Consider the following 25,751-nt stretch of genomic DNA (forward strand, 5'->3'; position numbering starts at 1 on the left):
CAGGATGCTGGATCTGGTTTATCTAACGGGTCCCCATTCCTCACTAGCATGGATGATAAAGGACTAACTTAAAGCCTTTGTTCTGAACTCTGGGAATGAGAGAGAAGAAATGTAGTTTAGTTTTCCCCTTCCTTCATGGGAATAGGTCTGTGGCCAACTCTTTGCTCTAATGAGCCTCTTTAATAAAGGTTCCAGCTTCCCCAGGGGCCCACATGCCCTGCATGGCAAATGTTTCAGTCCCACTGCAGCCACACTCTGGATTCCATTTTATCTCCAGAAAGCTTTCCCTTGGCGCTGCCAACACACAGGAATTATTAATGAATACAAGCAGGGCATGTGCAAGCAGCATGGGGGAGGGATCCAGGACAACAACAACTTGCCTAAAATTAAAGTCTCAGTTTGTAAAGACTTGAAGTTTGATGAAGACCTTACTTTGCTCGCAGGTTAGTTAACCAAATTGGTGGAAAACAAAGAAATCAGAGTATAGCTCCCTGAAATACACTTTATCCTCACGTGGGCTTGTACACAAATTAACGAAGCTTTAAATCAAGGCAATGTTTTCAGAGGGAATAAAGGAAAAACACTTGGCAAACAATACATCCATGTACAAAAAAGCTGGCTGAGAAGTAACTTGCTGACACCTACTAATACCCCATCCCACTTCTCTCAAATCCTCTCGTTTCTCTATTCCCAAGCCCCTTAGAACAGATATTCCAAAAGTCTTCCCACCCCTACCCTTACAGAGCTTTCTCAGAACACACTAAACTGGGGAGCTCAACTGGTAGCTGAATGATGCCTGTTTCTTTTTGCTTCAAGTCTCTATACCCTCCAGAGTTGGTAGGGAGCTTGGTGCTCAAGATTCCTTTGAAATTCTGCTAGATCTGGCTTCCCAAGAGCAACAGCTCTAAGTGAATCCAGAGAGAAAGCAGGTGTAGGGAATGTTCTTATCTTTTGGAAAATCTCCATAGTGTAGGGGGCAAAGAGGAAAAGAAAATCATAGCTTCCCATCATTCACAAGAAAACCAGCTGTGAATACTTATTATTCACTTTTTTGGAGGGTATGTCTTCATAGTTTATTAATATCAAATATAAGACATGTCAGAAAAATAAGCAGTTAATTGTCTATTTATGGATACTGTCATTCTTCTAGCAATTACAGCAGCTGGCTTAACCTAGTAAGGTAAATATTAAAATAAACCTCGGGAAAAAATTATGCTGATATGTTTGGTGAAATTTCCCTCCTGTTAACCTAATACATCTCAACCCATCAACACATCTCTAGATTGACGGTATGTTTTAGTGGTCACAATCTTGGGCTCTGGAGTTGAACTTGGGTTTGAATATTAGTCCTCCACTTACAAGCTGTTTGACCTTGGACATATTACTTAACAGCTCAGGTCTCAGTTTCCTCATCTGTAAAATGGGTATAACAATATTACCTAATTGTTTCTCGTTTTCTGTCTACTGTTGAATCAATCAAGTTTGGAGTTTTCTTTATTCTTTCTCGTCCTTTCTATTTGCTGGAAAGTTATACATAATATGCATAGTATTCTTATTCTTTCAGCGTTACACTTAAATTTTTAACAGGCATACCTAACTGAAATTTTGCAAATCATCAACCTCTCGATGCTTCTCCTAAACCATGCACAACCTTAGAATGCTATTATTCTGGTCTTTTTAAATTCCACTTTGTTTTACCACCAAAATGGGTTATAGTGTTATTGTTTCATCACTTATTTGAACCAATCAAAAGTTTGTTGATTTACCTACATGCTTGTCAATCTCTTTGCATCACCATTTATTCATTTGGGTTCAATTTCCTTTTTACTAAAATATACCCTAAATATACTAAAATAAATTAGGAGATGTTTTCAGTCAGCATCTGTTATCAGGAAACTCTTCTAGAACATGACTACTGAAGTCTTTATCTGGCACTCACGCTCGAGTTCAAGATCAGCTGGGAATGAAAATCTAAGTTAACAGTTATTTTCTCTCAAAATGATGATACTACTCCACATCTTCCGATTTCTGCTGTTGCCTTTGAGAAGTCTGTTGACAGGATAGTGGTAATTCCTTTAAAGGCAATCTTCCTTTTCTCCCCAGTTACTTTTACAATCCCTTCTTTGACTCTGGGGTTTTGCCTTTCAGTTTCACCAGGATGTGTCTACCTGTGGTGTCACTGTGCTTCCTGAATCTGAATATTCACGTCTCCTATCAGCTCTAGAATGTGATTCGTCATTATCTTACCAAAAATTGCCTCTCCTCAATTCTCTCTAGTCTTTCCATATGGAGTTCCTAGGTGACACATTTTTGAGCTTCTCACTCAATTTTTCATGTCTCCCATCCTCTCTTTCTTATATTCCATCTCTATCCATGCTACCTTCTAGATAGTTTTTCAGATCTATCTTCCAGTTCAAAATTCATACCCATAACAACATTCAATCTGTTTATCATTCAAGTTACTTTCTTATCCATTCAATTAGTACCTTTTTCCTTGCTAGACATTCTATAATTTCCCTTCCCAGAGGTCTCATTTATTTTTTCTTCTCGTGTTGTCTTATCTTTCCTTTAAATCCTTTAATTTATGTCTTTAGTCACGTTAAGCATAATTATGTTATATTCTCTTTCACATAGCTTGTTTACCTATTTTTGGTATTTACTTTGCCAGCCAATCTGGCCTATGGTAGATTGTTTCTATGCATCTGTTGTGCTTTGGGTGTGTGAGCTCAGGTTAAGGGAGGCTTATCCGTGGAATCCTGCCTAGGTTGAGATATTCCCTCCAGAGAGGTTTTCCACTTGCTTCTACCAGGGAATTTGGGAGTAGTGTGGTCTGAGACCAATTTTAATATTAAATTCTCTGGTTGGAATTTCCCAGATGATGCAGGTAAAGGAAACGAAAACCTCAAACTCACATGAGGTACAGACTCCTGTTTAAAAGTTCCCACAGGATATTTCACTTTCCCACTCCAGCCCAGGCCAAGAAGGACAAGCTAGTTTGTTAGGGTCTTCCATTACTAAAGGATGGATTTTTTTTCAGCAAGGGCATATACCTTTGAAGGCACTGGCTTTGCATGAGGGTCTCATCTAACTTCTCATTTTATATGGGTCCAAGCCTTTACCATCTGCCTCTCCATGGGGGTTAAAGTCAGATTACTGAGACAACAGCTCCCAACCCTGCCTCCTGGGAGCCCCCAGTTCACACTTATGCGCTGATTCTCAGATCTTCATTCCTGCCCCTTGGATATTCCCTACCTTCTTGTGAGCTCCAATAAGCATTTAAAAGGCTTTTTAAAAGTTATTACATTCACCTAGCATTTTTAGATGTCTGTAGCAAGAGGATTTTCAAGTTGTTTATTCCATAAAACTACCACGATCAAATTCTTTGTTTGGGTTGTTAACCTACTTGAATGTATTACTTTGAGAAAAAGAAAATATTTTTAAAATGTGTAACATAATGGTGTAACACAAATAGGTGCTCATGTAATGGAGTGTTATCTTTGGATTATTAGATCAGCTGAAAAATTAGGCCCCGTAGACAAAAACATTTTTATGAGAAATAATTGATATTTGATTCTTTGTTAAATAAAATAAACACTGAATACTTTCACTAGTTTTGTTGATCTTATAAGACAAGCTACAAAGTATAGCCATTTGTGGGCATATGGGGTTTAATACATGTAATAAGTTCTTTCTTCATGCAACTTCCAGATTTTCTCAAGTAAGGTCACCGTTTCTTAAAGGCAAATTATTGCATAAAGATGATAATTGTATATATGAACTTTATATTTGTCTTACATATATTTTAGGGAAAAAACCAACTCCTTTATTAGTAACTCATGAAACAGTAAAATTTTGTGGAAAACCTTAGAAAAGACTGTGGGAAATGTGATATGTTGCAAAGGGCACAGGCTTGAGAGACAGATGGGTCTGGGCTCTGGTGCTATCTCTAGTATTTATTGGCTGTGTGACCTTAGGTGAGTTAATTAACCTCTCTAAGCCTCTTTTTCTTCATCAATAAAAGAAGAGATGAGCGATACCTGGCAGAGTTACACTCAGGATTAACTGAGATAATGAATTCATCTGGCAAATGCTAAATGAACACTAGTGAAAAAACAGAAAGAAGGACGGAAGGAAGAAAGAACGGAGGGAAGGAGGAAGGAAAACTTGAAATGTTCAGGAATTCAGGCAGCCAGTGCCTCTCAATTCATTTAAAGAACAGGAGTATGTGAGGCCATGCTCTCCAATGAATTAGCCTAATGCTAATTTCTAAGTAATCTTCGTCTAGATGGTTATCACTCATGCAAATTCACTTCATGTCTTAAGGGAAGTTTAATGCAAAACAAAGACAAGTCAAATTGCCTAGAGCCTTGAGATATCTGGACCATCCATTCCTCAGGAAGGTCCCTTAGCAAACAGTGGAGGGCTCAAACAACTGGGACCCCTCCTGGGAAAAGAGCCCCTAAAGAGAACTATGAATGCTGATGGCTGTGACCAGGAGACACACTGCCTCTCAGTAAACTGAACTTCCAACTTTTTTCCTCAAAAAAAAATAAAAAAAATAAAAAGAATCACAGAGCAGAAGGATAGGAGGGAGTAAAACTACATGATGCTTCTGACCAGCACTCACAACAGCCCACAGAGTCCTGACTGCCCTCCAGAAATTTCTAAAGGAATGAAGAGAACACCTTGGTGGCCACTGTTTCTGCTAAGATGTTTTCCAGATGTCTGCTCCCGATGAGTCGGTTTGGAGGTATGGGGGAGCACCAGACACCCTCAGAGGAAAATGAGCTATAGCCCTGTTCCCCTTGTTTGGTGGTGTCTTAATAGGTCTCTGTCCTCGGGAATGTTGAAGGAGCTCAAATGTGTAAAGGGATGGTCAGCTCAAGACTAAACTGAGGGCAATGAATTCACCTCTGGATGAGGACAGCTTACGCTCTATGAGCAGAGAGCTGGGCTGTTCACCTCATAGCCTGGTCTATGAATATGGTTTTCCACCCATTTCTGAGGAATTTAATCAGGGGAAAAGCTGGCTCTGAGTGAGCAGATAGGCTTTTACGTGAGGTCATCTCTCAGGAGATGATCTGCGTCACCTTGGTGATGGACAAGATGAAGGACATTTTGTAAGAAGGGAAGAGAAGAGACACCACAATTATCCTTGGCTCCTACAGGATTTAAGGGTGGGACAAAAACTAAAATGCGCTGTGTGTGAGAATGGATGCTAGTGGTAAAGATTGAAAGTCTAGGGCTTCCCTGGTGGCGCAGTGGTTAAGAATCCGCCTGCCAATGCAGAGGACAAGGGTTCGAGCCCTGGTCCGGGAAGAGCCCACATGCCGCGGAGCAACCAAGCCCGTGCGCCACAACTACTGAGCCTGCACTCTAGAGCCCGTGAACCACAACTACTGAGCCCGTGTGCCACAACTACTGAGCCCGTGAGCCACAACTACTGAGTCTGTGTGCCACAACTACTGAGCCTGTGCTCTAGAGCCCGTGCTCCACAACAAGAGAAGCCACTGCAATGAAAAGCCCGTGCACTGCAACGAAGAGTAGCTCCCGCTTGCCGCAACTAGAGAAAGACCGTGCACAGCAAGGAAGACCCAACGCGGCCAAAAATAAATAATAAATAAAGTCTACTATTGCCTTCCTCCTTCATCAGAACCCTGGGCAGGCGCCCCCATAGCCCTATCCCCAGGGAAAAAAATACGGTGACTTGAAAATATCTGTCGAGATGCAGCAAAAATGATCACAATAGTCTTGGAGCTATACAAATGCAAACGCTTGTTCAGAACTAGTATCACATAAACATGAGATAATAAGTGTTAGAATGTGTGCCTCTAGGTTAAAACATTGATGAAATAGAGGATGTTTAGAGAAATGGACAGTGAGAGTTAGCAACATTGTTTAACCTCACATGGATCCTAATGCTTTTAGTTTCAGCAAGATTGACAGTATTCTGGACCATAAAACAAGACTCAAAAACTTTAAAAGAATTGAAATCATACAAAGTATCCTTTCTGCAACAGAATTAAACTAGAAATCATATAGAACTATCTCTGGAAGATCCCCAAATATTTGGAAATTAAACAACAAAAAGGAATCCATGAGTGAAAGAGGAAGTCACAAAGGAAATCTGAAAATAGTCTGAGTTGAATGAAAATGAAAACAATACATCAAAAATTTGAGGATGCGACAGTTAATATCATACTGACTGAGAGCAAGGCAAGAATGCTTTCCTTCACTATTTCTATTCAGAATTGTACAGGAAGTTCAAGCCAGTGCAATAAAGCAATAAAAAGAAATACACAAATTAGAAAGAAAGAAGTAAAACCATCTCTATTCACAGAAGAAATGATTGTGTTCATAGGAAAATCCAAAAGCATCTACAAAAAAGCTATTCAAACTAATAAGAGAGTTTTGAAAACTCATAGTATTTGATACACAAAATCAGTAGTATTTCTATATACTGGTAATAGGCAACTGGAAATTGAAATTCAAAGAAAAACTTACCGTATATAATAGTGAAACCAAGGGCAGTCATCAGTTAGATCCCTTAAACTATAACTTGCTTAATAAATAACATCCTGTAACTTGCCTTCACTGACGAAGCTTGCTTTGTTTTCAAAAACTGCATACCCTCCAAGCTTCACGTAGCTTAGACAATATATCACAAGACGCCTTTCATCACCTCCTATAGATAACACCTCTGACATATGGATTGCTATAGTACAGTTGTTTTTTCAGGAACACGGAGTTAGTCTTGCCCAGGTCAAATCAGTCAAGACCCCCAACCATTAAACTGGTCCTGTGCAAATCTGATGGATGACCATTTGACATCGTAGGACCAAAAATTCCACCCTCAGATCATCCTAATGCCGTCATTTTCTGAACATGCGTCCCAGGAAGAAGCATGTAACTCAGATACACCTGTGCAGAACACAGGTTATGCTGTAGGAATCAACAACATGATTTTTAAATTTATGTGGAAAGACAAACAACTAGAATAGCTAAAACAGTTATGAAGAAGAACAAAGTTGGAGGACACATACTACCTGATTTCCAGACTTCTGTACAGATACAGTAATCAAAACAGTGTGGTATTGACCAAAGAATAAGCACGTAGATGAACAGAACTGAACAGAGTGCTCAGAAATAGACCCATGCACATACAGTCAATTGATTTCCAGTCAAAGATCAAAGGCAATTCAATGGAAAAGAACAGTCTTTTTCATCAAATGATCTTGGAACAAGTGGACACTCACTTGCCAAAAAAAAAAAAAAAAACCTTGATCTGTATCATATTAATAAGTTAACACAACACGGATCACACACCTAGATCTAAATTTAAAACTAGGAAACTTTGTGAAGAAAATAGAGGATAAAATCTTCATGACCTTGAATTAAGCAACGATTACTCAATGAAAGGATGCTCAACATCATTATTCACCGGGGAAATCCAAATTAAAACCACAGTGAGATACCATCAGCTAGCTGAATGGGTAAAAAAAAAAGAAAATAAAGAAATCCTGACAATACCTAGTGTTGCCAAAAATGTGAAGCAACTGGAACTCTCATGCACGTTGGTGGGGAAGCAAAATTATTCAATCACTTTGGAAAACAGCTTGGCAATTTCTTCTGTCTACTCCCCATATGACCTAGGAATCTCAAGACAAATTTACTCAAGAGAAACAAAGACATAAGTACATACAGAAACATGCAGATGAATATTTAGGGCCGCCTGATTCATAATCACCCCAAAAAGGGAACAAACCAAACATCCTTCAGCTGATGAATGATTTTAAAACTGGCGCATCCAGATAATGAAATCCTACTTGACAACAAGAAACGAACCACTGGGACACACAACAATAGGGATGAATTTCAAATGACTGATGCTAAGCTTTACAGATTTACTAAGGCCACATGATATCTGATTACATTATACGACATTCTGCAACGAGCAAAACTCCAGGGACAGAAAATAGATCCGTGGTTGCCAGAGCCTGGGGCCTGGGGAAAGGATTAACTACCAAGGGACACAAGGGCATTTTTTGTGGTAAGGGCTGTGCTATGCCTTGATTGTGGCGACTTACATGACCGTATGCATCTGTCAAAACTCATAGAACTGCAAACTAAAAGAGGGAAATTCTATTGCACGTAAATTATGCTTCAATAAACCTCACTTTAACTTTTTTAAGATTTTAAAAGATTTTTTTAAAAAGCTGTTTGCTGGGGAAAAATACAGTAAGAATCAGAGTCAAGTAAAAAAGAAAAAAAAGTCTTGTAAGAAGGAAGCACAGCTACTTAAATCAGGATGAAAGACACCTCAAGAGAGAAAAGATTTTTAAGAGAAGATGAAACCAATAAATTAGGTTTAAGATGTCTGCAAAAACAAACAAACAAACAAAAACAAAAAAAACCCCAGCTTCATCCTGCCCTGAGAGGTCATCAGGAAAATAGAGTATCTTAAGAAATAAGAACTAATTTTCCAGATACTCAAAAGCTGAGGCAACTGAGTCAAAGAAAGAGAACGGTAGGCAGAATTCTAAGATGCCCTCCCATCCTTATCCCCCATGTACACACCCTTTGTGTATAATCTCCTCCACGTACGTGCGGGTGTGACTTGTAAATATAATAGGAATTCACTCCCATGATTAGGTGATTAGTCAATCGACTCTGAGTTCATCAAAAAGAGCTTATCTGGGTCCCCTGGTGGCGCAGTGGTTAAGAATCCACCTGCCGATGCAGGGGACACAGGTTCGAGCCCTGGTCGGGAAGATTCCACATGCCGCGGAGCAACTTAGCCCGTGCGCCACAACTACTAAGATGGCGTGCCTTAGAGCCTGTGCTCTGCAACGTGAAGCCACTGCAGTGAGAAGCCCGCGCACCGCAACGAAGAGTAGCCGCCACTCGCCACAACTAGAGAAAGCCTGTGCGCAGCAACGAGGAACCAGTGCAGCCACAAATAAATAAATAAATAAATATTTTTTTAAAAAGCATCACAAAAGGCAACAGCATAGAGAAAAGAGGGGAAGGCTAAGGTCAGACGTCCTTGGAGAATAATCTCTCTCAATTCCATCCAGTGGTGGCCAAGAAAACCCAGCACAGACTGGTGGAAGTTCCTCGTTGCTCTTGATAACTCACTGTCCCTACAGGTTTTACTTCTCTACCTCCAGGCCCTGACCACAGTCACCCAAGTACTAACACTCCTCTCTGGGGGGGACACCCTCCCACAGGTCTCCAGGGCCAACAGTGACATCCAGAGCAGAAACACGTCTGTATTCACTGGACTTCCTTAATACTCATTCTCAACACGGCCGTTGGTGAGACTAGGCACCAGGAAATAACCACTCAACTTTATAACCATAAAAAAAGCATGAATCATTCCTGAGTCATCTTTCCCTACATGGGATATATAATAGGAGGGTTCCCCCTGCCCAAAGAATATTATCTGAATTACAGGTTGTAGTATCTTGCAAATTAAAATAAAATACATCCTTCATCTTCATAATATTATTAGTTCTTTGATTTATAGCACTGTTCATTCTGAACATCATATAATGAAAATGGAGTAAATCATAACTTACCCTGTAACTTTTTAGTCTGATGAAATCAACCTTCATAGAGACAAATCTATCGGAATTTCGACTGATGTTCTTAAGGTGTTCTACCAGATCTGCACAGAACTTGTAGCCTCCTTTAAGTACACACAGGACCATAATGTCACAGTATCCTATGTCTTTCATAATATCCTTAGCCAGCCGTTCAATTCTGAAAGAAGGGATTAAAAGATACATTAAAGCATGACTACTTCTGAGCATTTTTGTTCCTTTCCCAAAAAATGCATGATGTACTCTACATATTAGATTATGCAGGAGAATGTGGAGAAGGGCTTGGGAGACAGAATGTTACAGATAAAGAAGCTTTGTTAAAGTTGGATAAAGAGAAAGTGTTCAAAACATATTTCTAATAACCACATCATCAATCATACATTTTTGCTCCTCTGCATCACAAAAAATGATTAAGGTGTAAAATATGATGTCAAAGATCACGAAGGCTATTATTTGATCACTACAGAGCCTGGCTGTTAGGTTTAACGAGGCTATGATGGCATGTGGTGATATTACGTTCCCTTTAAAGCAGAGAAGAAGGAAATGGAGGATGACTCACCCACCTGACCACGTTAGATGAGACTGGAGGAAAAGTCAAGACCACAATAACTATCGAAAGAATAATATTTGACTTATATTTGATGAAGATAACACGTTACCTCTATGAGAGGTGCTCTGGGCAATCTCAGTGGACACCATCTCCACAGATCACAGTTTGAATGGTGTCTCCTGAAGTTCTACCATGATGCAGCCTTGGGCTGGCATCCAACACCTAATGTGGAACTGTCATTGTATTTTTTCTCACTGTTTCATATGTATAAGTCCATTGCCCATACACCCATACAACACTAAAACCTTGAATGAAGGTAGGATCGAAGGGGCACACTTTTTAAAATATTCCCACTGGCACCTCAAACTGAATTAGATTTAAAACAGATGAAGTGAATGATGTGAAAAAATAAAATATTATATCACATATGTTTTAAATATGTAATATATACACTTTATGTATTTTTATAGTTTTTTTATTTGTGTGTGTATATGTGCATACATATAGATACAAAATGACAACCACGGGTTCATGTAATGTGTCTCAAAATATGATCAATGAAACGTACATCAGCATACCAAATATTCCTTTTATATTATATATATATTTTTTTTGCGGTACACAGGCCTCTCACTGTTGTGGCCTCTCCCGTTACGGAGCACAGGCTCCGGACGCGCAGGCTCAGCAGCCATGGCTCACGGGCCCAGTCGCTCCGCAGCATGTGGGATCTTCCCGGACCAGGGCATGAACCCGTGTCCCCTGCATTGGCAGGCGGACTCTCAACCACTGTGCCACCAGAGAAGCCCCAAATATTCCTTTTTTAAAGAATTTTTTTGATGTGGACCATTTTTAAAGCCTTCATTGAATTTGTTACAATACTGCTTCTGTTTTATGTTTTGGTTTTTTTGGCCATGAGGCATGTGGAACCTTAGCTCCCCAACCAGGGATTGAACCTGAACCCCCTGCATTGGAAGGCGAAGTCTTAACCACTGGACCACCAGGAAAGTCCCCAGCATGCCAGATATTCTATAAAAAGGGACACTTGTTTCCAGCATGATGCAGTGAGGAGGTCAAAACATCCTCTTCACAAAGAGAAAGTAGAAAGTCGGACAAAACTGTCAAAAGCAACTATTTCAGCGCTCTGGAAATCAACCAAAGGCATGCACCAAACTGAGAATCATTTATTCATGAAAACACTGAACACTGGGTAGAAACAGCACAGATCTGTGGTATTCTTGTCTGAGAATGGTCCCCTCTCCCTGGCCCCCAATCTGCTCTACTGTTCAACCGGGTAGTCAAGCAGGGTGGGGCACTGCTCACCCGATGGGGAACACCATCAGTTAACACGGCCATCTTGGTAGCATGCGAACAGGGAGGGCCAGGGGCCCCGTTATCCTGAAGTTGCAGTCCTGTTTGAGCAACTACCTAGCAGACTAGTCACAGATTTAATAGAGAGTTCCAGGAGGTTACAGTCATGGGAGAGGGGCACATAATAAACTCTCCACATACCCCAAGTCAACCAGAAGCTGTGCATATGCACTGCAGAGACCAGTGTGGGCCCAGGCCACCACATATCCCTGAACAGTGGAGCCCATAAACCCATGCGGCAGAGACACAGGAAAGCTCAGTGGAAAGTAAAAGCCAGGGAAGGCTTGAAAAACGCTGGAAATTTGAATGTGCTTGCCAGGCTCCCACACACATTCATCAGCAAAGAGTGGAGGCCTCCCTGGCTCAAGGTGTCTGAGTACAATCTCTACCCAATCTTAGGCTGAAGATTAAGCTATTCAGACACAAGCATGAACTCTGGTGAGCAAAACTTAAAAGGAAAAACAAGAAAAATAAACTGCACATCATCAGAGGCTACACATTGTGGGGGAGACAGTTTTCACAGACTGGCAGACAAAAAAAAGAAACAAAGAACAAGGGCAGGGGCTTCCCTGGTGGCGCAGCGGTTAAGAATCTGCCTGCCAATGCAGGGTACACGGGTTCGAGCCCTGGTCTGGGAAGATCCCACATGCCGTGGAGCAACTAAGCCCGTGCTCCACAACTACTGAGACTGTGAGCCACAACTATTGAGCCCACGTGCCACAACTACTGAAGCCCACATGCCTAGAGCCCGTGCTCTGCAACAAGAGAAGCCACCGCAATGAGAAGCCCGCACACCGCAACAAAGAGTAGCCCCTGCTCGCTGCAAGGAGAGAAACCCCGTGCACAGCAATGAAGACCCAACGCAGCCAAAAATAAATAAATATATAAATAAATTTATTTTAAAAAAAGAAGGGCAATGAATAGGAAATGGTTACAAATATGGTAGAGATTAAACCAAGTATATCAATCATCATCACTTTAAATGTGAATTGTCAAAATACACCAATTAAAGGCAGAGACTGTCAGAGTGTATCAAAAAAACACCCTAATATATGTTGTCCACAAGAAATCCATTTTAAACATAAAGACACAGATAGATTAAAGGGGTTGAGAAAGATGTACCATGTTAACATCATCAAAAGAAAGCTGGAGTAGTGTATCAATTACAGACAAAGCAGACCTCAGAGCAAAGAAACTGTCAGGAATAAAGACTGACATTAGTGTATTAAAAAGAGGTCAATTCTCCAGGAAGACCTAACAGTCCTTCATGCGTCTGCACCCAACAACAGAGTACCAAAAAACTTATTGAACTGTAATAAGTAGATGAATCCACTATTGCAGTTAGAGACTTCAACACCCCTCTCTCAGTACCTGACAGATCCAACAAGGCAGAAAACCAGTAAGGATACAGTTGAAAGAAACAGTACCATATACCAACTGGACCTGGCTGACATTTGTAGAATACTTCACCCAACATTCTCCTTAAAAGATATCAATAATAAAATGAAAAGACAAGCTACATACTAGTGGGAAATACTTGCAAATCATATGTCTGATAAAGGACTTGTGTCCAGAATATATAAAGAACTCTTACAACTCAATAAGAAGAGAAACAACCCAACTGCAAAATTAGCAAAAGACTTAAATAGGCATCTGTCCAAAGAAGATGTATGAATAGCTAACAAGCACACTAATCATTAGGAAAATGCAAATTTAAACCACAATGAAATACCTTTATATATCCACTAGAATGGCTATAATTAAAAGGACAAACAATACTAGATGTTGGCAAGTATGTGGAGAAACTGGAACCCTCAAACACTGCTGGTGGGAATGTAAAATGGTGCAGCCACTTTGGAAAATAATTGGCAGTTTCTTAAACTTACCATGAAACTCAGAATTCCTCTCCAAGAGAAATGAAAAGATATGCCTACACAAAGACTTGTACGTGAATGTTCATGGAAGCATTATTCACAATAGCCAAAAACTAGAAATCTAAACGTCCATCAACTGATGAATCAATAATCAGATATTGTATGATTTAATTTATATGAAGTGCTCAGAAAAGACAAATTTATAGAGAAAGAAATCAGATTAGTGATTGCCTGATGGTGGGGGTAGGAGCAGAGACTGACAACAAACTTTTGGTGATGAGAGAAATATCGTAAAACGATGGTGGTGATGGTTGCCTCACCATAAAAATGTACCAAAAATCATTGAGTCATTTACCTACAATGGGTGAGTTTTGTAGTATGTAAATTATATCTTAATAAATTAATTTTAAACGTGGGAAAGGGCATTCTTGGGACGCCACTCCAGACCACTGAATCAGAATTTCTAGACAAAAAGCTTAAGATTATGCATTTTTACAAGTTCACTGGGTAAGTCTCCTGTAGAGGGAACTGGTAACCTTACCAGGATTCAATTGTGTACTAAATCAGGATGCAATTAACTTAAGTCATAAATTAATTTTCAGATGAGAAAAGCAGGAATTTGTTTAAACCAGGGGTTCCCAAACTCGTGTGAAGAGAAAACGCTTCTGAGAGTTATTAAGAAGTGAATTGAGTACAAAGACACCCACTACACAGAAAAGGTGCTTTAACTGCTAAAGTCAAGCAGATTTCTTCCCTACCCCTCCCCTTTCTTTGCAGGAATCTGTATCTTTAATATGAATTGCCAACATGGAGGTCTAGCAAGTTGGGAGATGCCAAATTTCTTACACTTATTTCATCACAGAACCTGTTTTCCCTTCAAGGATTAAAACTTGTATACCATGGAAGGCCACCTGAGGCTGTGAGAAACCACAAACTAGACCTTATTTTAATAATATACTATAGTTTGAGAGAATGCACAATGTGCAGATCTTATCCAATGGAAAATCTTAGAATGTGAGTGAGAGAATGACATTTCCTTTTGCTTACAGACAGGCACTGATGGAAAGATAATATCCTGGGAATAGTGACCATCCAGTGCTTTTCAAACTTTCCTTTGGCTGAGAATCTATTTTACAAGTTAAATTTTAACTCAGAAGAATATAACAGCTTAAAAAAATAGAGGCAGAAATACAACGGCTTAAGGAAAAGGGTAGAGCGGGGAGCCCGAAGTTTTAGTTTCTCCTGCTTCTTAGAGCCTCTCCCGCCCCAATTTCTGAGTCTGAAATCCATGAAGCTTGCTTTTCATATAAATGTGAAGGCTTAAGTACTTGACCTTTGTACAAGAAATTAGAGGTCCATGGAAAGGCAAGAGTCGGGGCGTTAAGGAAGCCTTGTTAAAGGGATAGGACCTATCAGTCCTGAAGGCTGTGGTGGGCTGAACTGGAGGGGGCTCTCTGAAAACCAAAAAACTAGTGAGGATAACTTAGGGGCTGAGAACAGGAGAGAAAATGTTGGCTTTCGAAAAGCCAATCGGCTAGGAAGGAGCCAGAGGATATCTATGTCGACGGGTCCAAAAGAACTAGAAACACTACTTGCGAAACAGTTCTGTGCTGCTATTTTTAAGTTGCAAATATTCCTATTTCTAAAACATCACCACTGAAAATCTAATTGCGCACAGACTGGCCGACCTGTGAGAAAAGACTTATTTGAGATAAATACAAGTCGCAGGAAAAGCCTTCAGGGGTGTGGCCTGTGAAAGCAAAGGTCACCTCTTAACTGTCCCTGGTTAAGAGTCTGTGAAAAACGTGAGACAAACGCTTTCCCAACCCTCATTTTCATCAGTTTGTACAGGACATTGTTATTTCGAGGCTGTTACTTGTGATGTAACACCTTCCGTATGTATAGCCTTCTCACCACTTCCCCTGAACAAATATCCCAGGAACTAGTTCATGTAAAGCACAGATTTATTTTATTCCAAATTCTCTGTAGTATAAAAGTTCTGTGTACCGTTATATAGAAGAGACTCCGGAATAGGGTCCCCAAGTGTACCGTTTGATTCACACAGGAGAGGGCTAGACAAAACTTACACAGCAAAAAGCACTCACCTGTCCACAACGATGCCATGAGGGATGAGGACATAGTCCAAATCTCCGTAATAGTGCTGTGGGTACGTGAACAAATTCAAGTCGTAGCCTGGCCAGTCGTCCATAATCTGTAAATCAAATTATCTTGGTTACAATATTTTTCATTGGAAATTTATTTTAAGAAACATAAATAAACAAGAGCATCCTTTGAAAAAAAGAATAATATTGAAAACAGACTAGGTCTGATAATCCATATGGCATTAAATTATATTCCATAGGACTTCCCTGGTGGTCCAGCAGTTAAGACTCCCCAACGCAGGGGACCTGGCTTCAATCCCGGGTCAGGGAACTACTTCCCGCAAGCTGCAACTAAGACCTGGTAGAGCCAAATAAGTTTTTTAAAAAATTATATTCCGTCAACCTATGAGAAGCCAGGTGGGACAAGGTAATTTGTTTCATGTAACCTGACAAAGGACCTACTGAAGTGAACACCATTCCTGACGTTTGGCATCACAAGATAAAATACCAACTTAATGCCTTACAGCTAACCTGACAGCATTGTTTGTAAGAGTGCACATATGTAAATATACAATTTACTTATACAATTTATAAGTAAAATTATGTTTGTAATTACAGGCACACCTTTCATTGCGCTTTGCAGACAGTATGCTTTTTACAAATTGAAGGTTTATGGCAACCTTGTGTTGTCAGATGATGCTCTCAGCATTTTTTAGAAATAAAGTTTTTTTTTTTGTTTTTTTTTTTTGCGGTACACGGGCCTCTCACTGCTGGGGCCTCTCCCGCTGTGGAGCACAGGCTCCGGACGCGCAGGCTCAGCGGCCATGGCTCACGGGCCCAGCCGCTCCGCGGCATGTGGGATCTTCCCGGACCGGGGCACGAACCCGTATTCCCCGCATCGGCAGGCGGACTCTCAACCACTGCGCCACCAGGGCAGCCCCCATCTGCGTATTTGAAGAGCATCACATCTGCTCTGCCTTGACCAGCAAATCAGCTGGTGGCAACTGTTGAATCTGCACAGAGTAACTCTGGCTTCTACCCTGAGAACTCCTGGGGTCTGCTGCCACCATCAACACCACAACGGCTGGTCAGAGCCTGAACCGCCAGCTGAACATGAGGAGATTCCAGAAGATGCACTGGCAGACCACGACAAAGACCAGACGAGAAGCCTGACCAGCGCCAGGCCCCAGGGAGATCACCCAAGGGCACAGCACTTTCTGGCTCCCCTGCCAGACGACACACACTACCCACCCTACCTCTTGCAGCCCTCCCAGAGGCAGCGGCATGAACCAGTGGCCACTCTTCCCACCACGGAAATCCTGCAGTACCCCCTGCCTGGCTGAATCTCAGAGACTCTCTAGCCCATGTTCTAGGGCTCAGCTCTGACACTTACTATGATGTTAGGAAAATTACACCTGAGCCTCATTTCCCCCTCCTTTAAATAAGACACAATAAAACCCACGGACAGGGTTGTTTCGAGGATAAAAAGACAGAGCAGATAACGTACTTAGAGTTCCTAGCACATCTCCAGGTATATAATAAATGCTTAATAAATGACGCCCCCAAAAAGAAAAGAATGATAAAATGACAACACAAACCTACATATAAAAACTGTACTGGTTATCTGTAGCTCAGAGGCAGCATGGAGTAATGATTAAGAGCATGGCTTAGAAGTCTAACACACCCGGGGGTGAATTTACTAGCTGTTAGACCTTGGGCATTTTAACCTCTCTGGGTCACAGTGTTTTCATCTATAAAATGGAGCCGATGCCTACCTCATATGGCTATTTCAAGGATTAAATAAGATAGATAATGGACATAAAACTCTTACATCAGTATCTGGTCTACAGAACGCTGCAGTAAATGTTAACCAGTTAGATGTACTGAAACATCAATAGTTTACTTACAAATTACATGTGTTCATTAATTTAAAGAAGTGCTTTACACCTACCTGCCAAAGTTTTATTACCCTAGCTAAAGCTGTAAATTTCAAAGTAGAAGCAACGTGTTTCTCTAAAACTATCCTATCAGCCAAACCAGCCTATTTCCCAATGAGTCTGAAATAGTGAGTTTTCACTGTAGAGATAAAAGACAATTAGAAATGAGGGAACCACGGGTTTATCCTTAATAGTGCATACAAATTGCATTGTAAATGCGTCCTAGACCTGAAGGAATGGAGGCTGCTAGGAACTGCAGATAATTATGTTATTCATCTGCTTTTTGAAAAATCAAAACAAGAAGTCTTTAAATAGTTTCAGTCTCACAGATAATATGCTCTAAGTTTATTCAGAACAATGCCTTCTCTGTTCAAAGACGCAAAATATGGCCAAGCTGGGGAAGTGACAAACACACTGAGCCGCTTTACACCACATTCAAACCCCGGAACTCCTTCGGACTCTCTTTTCCCCATTGGAAGATATACTGAAGACCTTCTTTCTAAGTCATCAGAAATAAATTTTTTTGCTTAGAATATGTCTTGCCTTATTTTTCAAGTTGTATCCCCTAGGGAGAAAAATAGTTTGGAAACACATACAAAAAGCTAATCTTGGGGGACTTTCCTGGTGGCGCAGCGGTTAAGAATCCGCCTGCCAAGGCAGGGAACATGGGTTCGAGCCCTGGTCCGGGGAGATCTTACGTGCCGCGGGGCAACTAACCCCGTGCGCCACAACTACTGAGCCTACACTCTAGAGCTCGCCAGCCACAACCACTGAGCCCACGTGCCACAACTACTGAAGCTTGCACGCCTAGATCCCGTGCTCCGCAACAAGGGAACCCACTGCAATGAGAAGCCCGCACACCCCAACAAAGAGTAGCCCCCGCTCGCCACAACTAGAGAAAGCCCACGTGCAGCAACGAAGACCCAAAGCAACCAAAAAAATTTTTTTAATTTTTTAAAATGTATTTGCATCAACATCTTTAAAAAAAAAAAAAAAAAGCTAACCTTGGCTCCTCTCTGCTGCTAAGCCCCAAAGCCTGGGCCCTACTCTCTCCTTCAGGCAGTGACCACGGCGGCCGCCAATTTCAGGTTCACATCCACCCGTCCACTGTTAGAGAGGAAGGGAGTCTCGTCCCACAGTTCTGCTTCTGGGAATCCCAGACAAGAACGTCAACTGGCCCAGCTGGGGTTACTGGTCCAGCCCCAGAGCCAGGGAAGGGGGTGCACTGTGAGGGATGCCTCAGAGCCACATGTTGAGAAACTGAGTCGAAGCTGTGTCCTCAAAGAAGGGTCCCAGGTTCTGCTACCAGGGGAATGAAGGGGGGCTCCACAGACCAAATAACATCCTGCATGCCTTCCTCTTCTGTGGGGGGTTCTGTACCCGGAAGGGGAAACTCATCACATCTAGTAAAGTCGTTTCCATGGGGGGAGGGGGAGGGAGATGCCATAACAGAAGCACAATCATTTCAGATTTTCTCTTCTCCTTACTCCTACCAAACTCACATGTGTAGGGCACTAACTATGCTTCTTTGATAATGGTTCTGTAAAAGTAAACCATATCTAATAACTTGATCCCCAAAGACCAGAGAGGTAGAGAAATCTTTTCTCTCCCTGAGAAGCAACAAAGATATACCAGCTGAGGTGTGTGTGCGCGGGTGGTAGGGGGGACACTGGTAGCCAGTCTATCCTGAGCAAAGTTTCCGAACTCAGGGTCTACATCTCCGATTTGGTAATTAGCACTTGCTCCCATTTACTGTTAATAATCTACTAATGTCCTACCTCCCCGAGTAAACTGAAAGCCATTTGTAGGCGAGAGCCATCTTCAGTCTCTTCATTTTCCCTTCTCTTGCACGAACTGTATTTCTCATTTTAGGCTCAAGTCATCTGGCTCTATGTCCCTTGCCATCTTTATCACCAAGTTTCTACCAACTCAGACTTCTCTTCTTCACTTCATTTCTGGACACTCCAATACACACCTTGATGATCCTTCTAGCTACTCCATCTTGTAGTAACTTCACCTACCTTAGCTCAAACGACTTCGCCTCTAGTCCACCTCAGCCACATCCCGTCCGTCCCAGCAGCCTCCCCTTTGACACTCTTCTCCAGAAGCACAGCTTCCCAGGTAGCACAGTGCTGGAAAGCTGGCTTCAACTTCTGCTTCTGCCATCTGCTAATCATGTGACCTTGGCGATTGCTTATCATTGCCTCAGTTTCTTCCTCTGTAAAATGGGGATTATAATATCCCTACCTCAAAGATTTGTGAGGATTAAATGAATCATACAGGAAAACCACATAGTAAGTGCTCAATAAATACCTGCCATTACTACCTGCCCCCTTACCCACCGGTACTAAAATTTCCCTTTGATTTTTTCCAACCCATCCTTGAGCACTCTCTGCTTTCCCAGTATACCTACCCTCCTAAGCTTTCCTTTTCCTCTCGACCCTTCCATCAGCACCTTGAATTCATTCTGAATTTGCCTTGCCTGCCCATATCCAACTTGATATTAATGTAATTATCCCAAGTTCTACTGGAGAGAATGACATAAATGCAAGGATGATCTCCATTATACCTTGATTATTTCCAACCTTGGTGGACCCTCTCACTACCTTCCTGCATCTTTCACCAAATTACCTTGCTTCTGAGAAAGCTTCTTTTAGCAGTGATAGATTGGGCTACTTACTGTTCCATCATTTGCTTTTTAGACTTTAACAATCTACCATTCCTATTAGTCATATCGACTGACCTCATTCATTTTTAAGACTATCTATTATTAGATACTAGTACTATATTTTAACCATTCTACTGATGGAATAGTTGTTTAAAAGATTCTCACTTCTGATGGCTTCGTCTTTTCCATCTTGATGCCACTGGCTCTTCCTGAGGCATCTGTCCCTCCTGCTGACCTCTTATCCTCACCTCCACAAAACTCTGTTCCCTAGGCACCTACCACCCCGCCTGCTCTCTCCTACTTTGCTACTCCTTCTTGGTATCCTTATCTGGCTTCTCCCAGACACCCGGTCTGTTACATTTGGGGCTTTCTACCCTTAACAATAGTTTCACATTTCTTCTCCATGTTCACTGGGCAGCCCTATCCACTGCCAGGCATCAGATATTTTTCTATTTGCTGACAATTTCCGAATCTAACCAATCACCCTCCTGAATTCCAAACAGGAGTTTCAAATTGCCTCCTGTGCATCCTGACCCACGGGCTTTACAGGCACTAGAGACTCAACTTGTCCAGAATTTTCATCCCTCTCCAACTCACCCGAAATCTAGGCCTGACCATCCTCTCCATGGCAACTGGAATGACCTTTTTTTTTAAAAGCATAAACTGGATGTCACGATTCCTTCTCAGAATGTAATGATTTCTTTGCCCTTGGCAGGCGCTGTCTTGAAGACCCTTCTTCAGAGTCTTCACGTGGCTACCTCCTGCTTAGCCTTCAGGTCTTGGCTCAGATGTCACGGAGGGGCTGCTCTGCCTGAGCTAAAGCAGCACCCCCAGGCCTCCGCCAACCACTCTCTATCTCATTGCTCGTCTTTTCACTGCACATATCACTCTCTGAAAGTATCTTCCTTGTGTATTTGCTTTCTTACTGCTTGCCTGTGTTCCCCTCTAGAATGTAAGCTCCACCAACACAGGGCTTTTTGTTTCCCCAGAGCCTAGAACACGGTCTGGAACACAGCAGGACAGTCAACATGAGTGGAATGAATAAATAAATGAACTCCTCCTTTAAGAAGGAAAGGCCCGGCTTTGAAATTATTACTGGGCAACACGGTTCAACCTGAACAGATCGGTTAGGCTGTGAGATGTTTCCTAGCAGAACGTTACTACTCCTGTAGTCCCTTCCCGCTCACACACAGATTACCTGTGCATTACAGGCTGATCCCTGAACAAAGACTCTTAATGTAGCAAGTTAGCCCACACCGCACCCGCAGATCACTTTAAACCTGACACGTTAAAACTACCACCTTTCATAGAGACCATTCTAAACCAAGCCGAAGCCAGCGGCCATAGGCCAAGACCAGGTTTGATTCCAGGACACCGAGCGATGGGTACCCACCGAGCGATGGGTACCCACCGGGCGCTGGCTGACTTCGAGGGATCCCCAGGGATAAAGAGGCTCTGGCCTGGGACCCCATCCTCCCCTACCTTCTCATTCGGACGCACTACTAGCTACTCTGTACACACCCTCTCTAGTTGGCTCAGCGGGCCCAGCGTGCTGTTTCCCTTCTGACGAACCAGAGGCTCGCTCGACGGCGCTAGCGTGTCCTGAGCTCGCGCAGAGGCCACACAGAAAGAGCCCTCGCCCGGGTTTCCAAGCTCAAGCTCCGTCCACTAGAGATCCTTTACTTCCTGGCTGCCCCGGAGCGCCCTCAGTACCCTTTCTGAAAACAGCACGTGAAGCCCGCGCTGAAGGAGTCAGGAGGGAGCGCGAGAGGAAGGAAGCCCACAAGAGCGGCCCGCGGGGGTCCTCGCAGGCCCGCCCGGCGCCCGGGGGTGACTCCCGGTGGCCGGCGAGAGTGGGGAGCCGGCGCCACCCGGCCTTCACGCGGGAGTAGCGGATTCCTGGCGCGGGGGGGCGGGGGGGACACCGAGGACACGGGGTGAAGGGATGTTAAGCGGGGGGTCAGACTGGGGGAGGGGGAGGATGGAAGCCATCCCGTCGGGAGGGAAGAACAAAGCCGTGGCCCGCTCTCTCCCGAATGCATTTCGGGCGTTTAATCTATAAGGGGGGGGTGCCAACAAGGGAGGGGCGGGGAGCGCGCGACTCGGCCCCGAAACCGGAGTTGCATTTACCACGACGCCTCGCCCGTAGTCTGGCGCCTCCTCACGGCTCCCGGCCATGTTTCTCCGGGGAAAGCGGGAAGGAAAGAAGCGCGCGGGAAGAAGCCGGGATGGTGACGGGCCGGGAGGGGGTGGGGGGAGGGGGGAGGGGGGGAGGGCGTGGGAGGGGGCCCGCCCCGCCCCGGGCCGCCGGGCGACCAAGCCGCGGCGCGCGGACGACCCCACGCCTGGCGCGGCTCCAGCGCCTCGGCCCGCGCCCCCAACCCGGGCGGCTGCTCGGGCGCTGGGCGCTGGGCGGGGAGGCGGGGCCCGGGGCGGGGGCGCGGGGCGCAGCTGCGGAGCGGCGTCCTCTCCACCTCAGCGCCGTCCCCCGGGCGCCCGCGCGTGTTCCCCAGCGGCCACCGCCCGTCTACGAGCCCCCAGCCCGAGCCCCGCGGGGACCCGCGAGACCCAGGCTGCCCGCGGCTCGGTTTTTACAGGAACAGAAAGCGTGCCCAGGTCCCCCGCCTCCCTGGGTCTGTCGTCCCAGCTTTCGGGCTGACAAGGTCCTTGAGTCCTTCCTGCTGACTTTCAGGCGCTGTTTATCCCAAGTAAATCCGCGAAAGAGCCTGCAGTAGAGGATGTTCTCGAAGTACGGCTGTGGGCGAAGCTATGATGTGTTCTTAAAATCCTCGAACTGCCCAGCCAGGAGGAGCTTGAAAGAGCCGTGCAGTGGCTTGTCCCTGAACCATGCCCGCGGTTACAGGATGTAAACTGGGAAATAGGGCCTTTCCTTTACCCCTTTCAGGGCGAAAAAAGAGAAGTTTTGACACATCATCTACTTTACCACTTTTGTAAGAACGTATGGTCAGATTTTAACTGTTTCAGGTTGCAGCTTAATGCCATCGCTCTTCCCAGATTCAGAAGCCTTCTTTCATGAATCTTTTGTTAATTCAACCCCTGATCCCAGCCTTCCCCGGAATGAGGGTCCCGGTTCTTTGTCTGTTCCTCAAGGGTCCTGCCCTCCCTTTATATGCATTCATTGCCCTGGTCTTTTCCCTCCCGCCTCATCCTTTGCAGCCCCGCTCAGGTTTGAAGCCCCGAGCTGAACTCGGGCCCCTCCGAAAGACTATCTTGTTCATCTTCGGGTCCGGCACAAGGGAGGGAGAGGAATGCTGATTTTGCTTGGTTTGAGGGGAAAATAGTTATCAGTCAGTAATGTCACTGTGGGTTGGAAAAATGTTAGTCATTCCGACATGGCCGCGCTCAGCCCTGTTTGTCCTCTCCTATGTGCCAGCACGTGGAAGGAAGGCAGCCTCGTGGATTGCTGAAATTAGGTGCTGTGCTTGTGGGCTGGCTCTCATAAACTGGGTGACAGTGTTTCCTGCACAGATAAACATTTTCTCTCGATAAGTGTCAGACGTCCGTGTTTCGGGCCATTTTTATAGTCTGACCTCTTTTCTCAAAGGTGAGGGACCATCTTCTATTTTCATTGTCAAAGACCAGGCCCAGGAAGCATCTTCACAACCAAAGTCATTTAAACTTCCAGAAACTGAAAAGTGGTGATCCAACTTTAGAGTTCAGAAGACTCTTTTGGGGAGGCAGCCACCCGCCTACTCGGTAGGTTATGGTGGAGAAGCTCTGTGTTCAGACTCAGACATCTGCACCAAGACACTCAGGTGAATGTGATGCAATGGTTCACCAACGATGCCTTAAGGAATCCCACTGTCTTACTGCTGCAAAATCAAATTTACCCATAGGATGCTCAGTGTTGGTACATGGGCCTTAGGGACAAGAAACTTCAAAATAGGTTACAGATGTAGCTGCTCTACTGAAATCAAAAAGCTACTACTGGGCTTCCCTGGTGTCGCAGTGGTTGAGAGTCCGCCTGCCGATGCAGGGGACACGGATTCGTGCCCCGGTCCGGAAGGATGCCACATGCCGCGGAGCGGCTGGGCCTGTGAGCCATGGCTGCTGAGCCTGCGTGTCCAGAGCCTGTGCTCCGCAACGGGAGAGGCCACAACAGTGGGAGGCCCGCGTACCACACAAAAAAAAAAAAGCTACTACTGTGTGCCCAGCCCAGGCACTGTGGAAGATGTAAAGGATATGGTAGATAAACCTTTCCTTAGAAAGGCCATTAATTAAATGTAAAATCCAATAGGTTCACAAGAAAAAAAAAGAAGTCACTTACTTGAATGACAACAGGAATCTTAAGAATGCACACTCAAGAACATCCCGTAGGGACCCATAGGACATCCTATGAAGGATACAGAATGATGCACAAATCATTTTTTTAAATTCATTTTATTTATTATCTTTTTATATTTTGATAACATTTTGTGTGATCTACTTATACTTCTATACTTTGGACAGCATTAATGTAATACAATATACATTTGATATCACAAATAGCATTTGCAAGAACCGATGATACCCAAGAATAACAAATCATTTGTCCAGACTTTACTCTTAATCTTGCATATGAGGACTCAGAGGCAAAAATTCTTTTTAAATCTCAAATTTCTGTTATGTGTCTAGTGCAATGGCTTCAGACCAGGATTCTGATTTTTCTAGCAATAATCCATATGACGTGAGCCACTGAGGCTAAGCCAATTACATCCATCAATATGCCGCAATTTTCTCATCCGTGAGAGGGGCAATACATTTCTGCTCTACTGCATATGAAGATGAGATTAACATGAGCTAACATGCAAGAGAATCCTTTGAAGAGTGCTATAAAACTGTTATTAATTAATTAATAACTGTGTTATTAATTGGAGATGCTGTGACAATGTGTGACCAAATGTTTATAAAGTTATTTGATGGGAAAATGACAGGGTAATTGCATTTTTAAGATGGGTGTAGGGTGACCAACCACGGACAGTTATAATCTAGGGACAAGATGGGACTGGTATGAGAATGGATACAGTAGAAAGAGAAAATTATTAAAATAATGGAATTTTCCATAAAAAAGGATATTTTAGCTCAGATTGTCCATTTTCTGATACTCCCTTGAAGAAGCTGTAAGGATAAAGACGTAGATCTTTACAAAGTTAATAACCAGTAAATATACTTGCATTTTTTTGTCCTTCTCTTAATCCCCTTTTAGTTGGAGGTTCCTGCATTTTCAATTCTGAAACTGTCTAGTACCATTACCATGGTGTAAACACAAATATTTATGTTTACCTGAATTCTCCACCAGGCTAAAGACTTTGTCCTAAAAGTATATACTAACCTTTTGCCAGTTTGGTTAGTTCTTGACCTTTTGCCAATGTTAATCTGTTGTTGAAGGAGTGATTCAGTCTATGTGCTGAGTTGTTCAGAGCCAGTCACTCAGTGACACCAGATTCGAAATCCGGAAGGGCATTTAGTTTTTTGAGTCCTGAAACATGAAAATAAACAAAAAAATGCTCAGCCTGGGAATTGTGTTGAAATCCATAAACATGTGAAACTTAGTGACTCAGATTGTTAGTCACAGAGTAACTGATTAGAGTCTGGATGAAATCCATTGTGAACAAAGGCCAGTAATAATGATGATGATATTTTGCTT

The 25,751-nt window shown here is 43.2% G+C and overlaps 1 protein-coding gene across 1 annotated transcript in view; it reads right to left on the bottom strand.

Annotated features, from left to right (window-relative positions):
- Window positions 1-24,474, bottom strand: part of PRTFDC1 (phosphoribosyl transferase domain containing 1) — a 91,744-nt gene extending 67,270 nt beyond the window's left edge. The window contains exons 1-3 of the mRNA XM_082834191.1: window positions 24,393-24,474; window positions 15,503-15,609; window positions 9,582-9,765 (exon numbers count right to left, since the gene is read on the bottom strand). Coding sequence (XP_082690317.1) covers window positions 9,582-9,765; window positions 15,503-15,606 — 288 coding nt within the window. The 5' untranslated portion in view covers window positions 15,607-15,609; window positions 24,393-24,474. The remainder of the gene's footprint in view (window positions 1-9,581; window positions 9,766-15,502; window positions 15,610-24,392) is intronic.
- Between the last annotated feature and the right edge of the window lie 1,277 nt (window positions 24,475-25,751).

The sequence above is a fragment of the Leucopleurus acutus genome (assembly GCF_964270905.1).
Source record: "Leucopleurus acutus genome assembly, chromosome: 1".
In the NCBI taxonomy this organism is placed as follows: domain Eukaryota; kingdom Metazoa; phylum Chordata; class Mammalia; order Artiodactyla; family Delphinidae; genus Leucopleurus; species Leucopleurus acutus.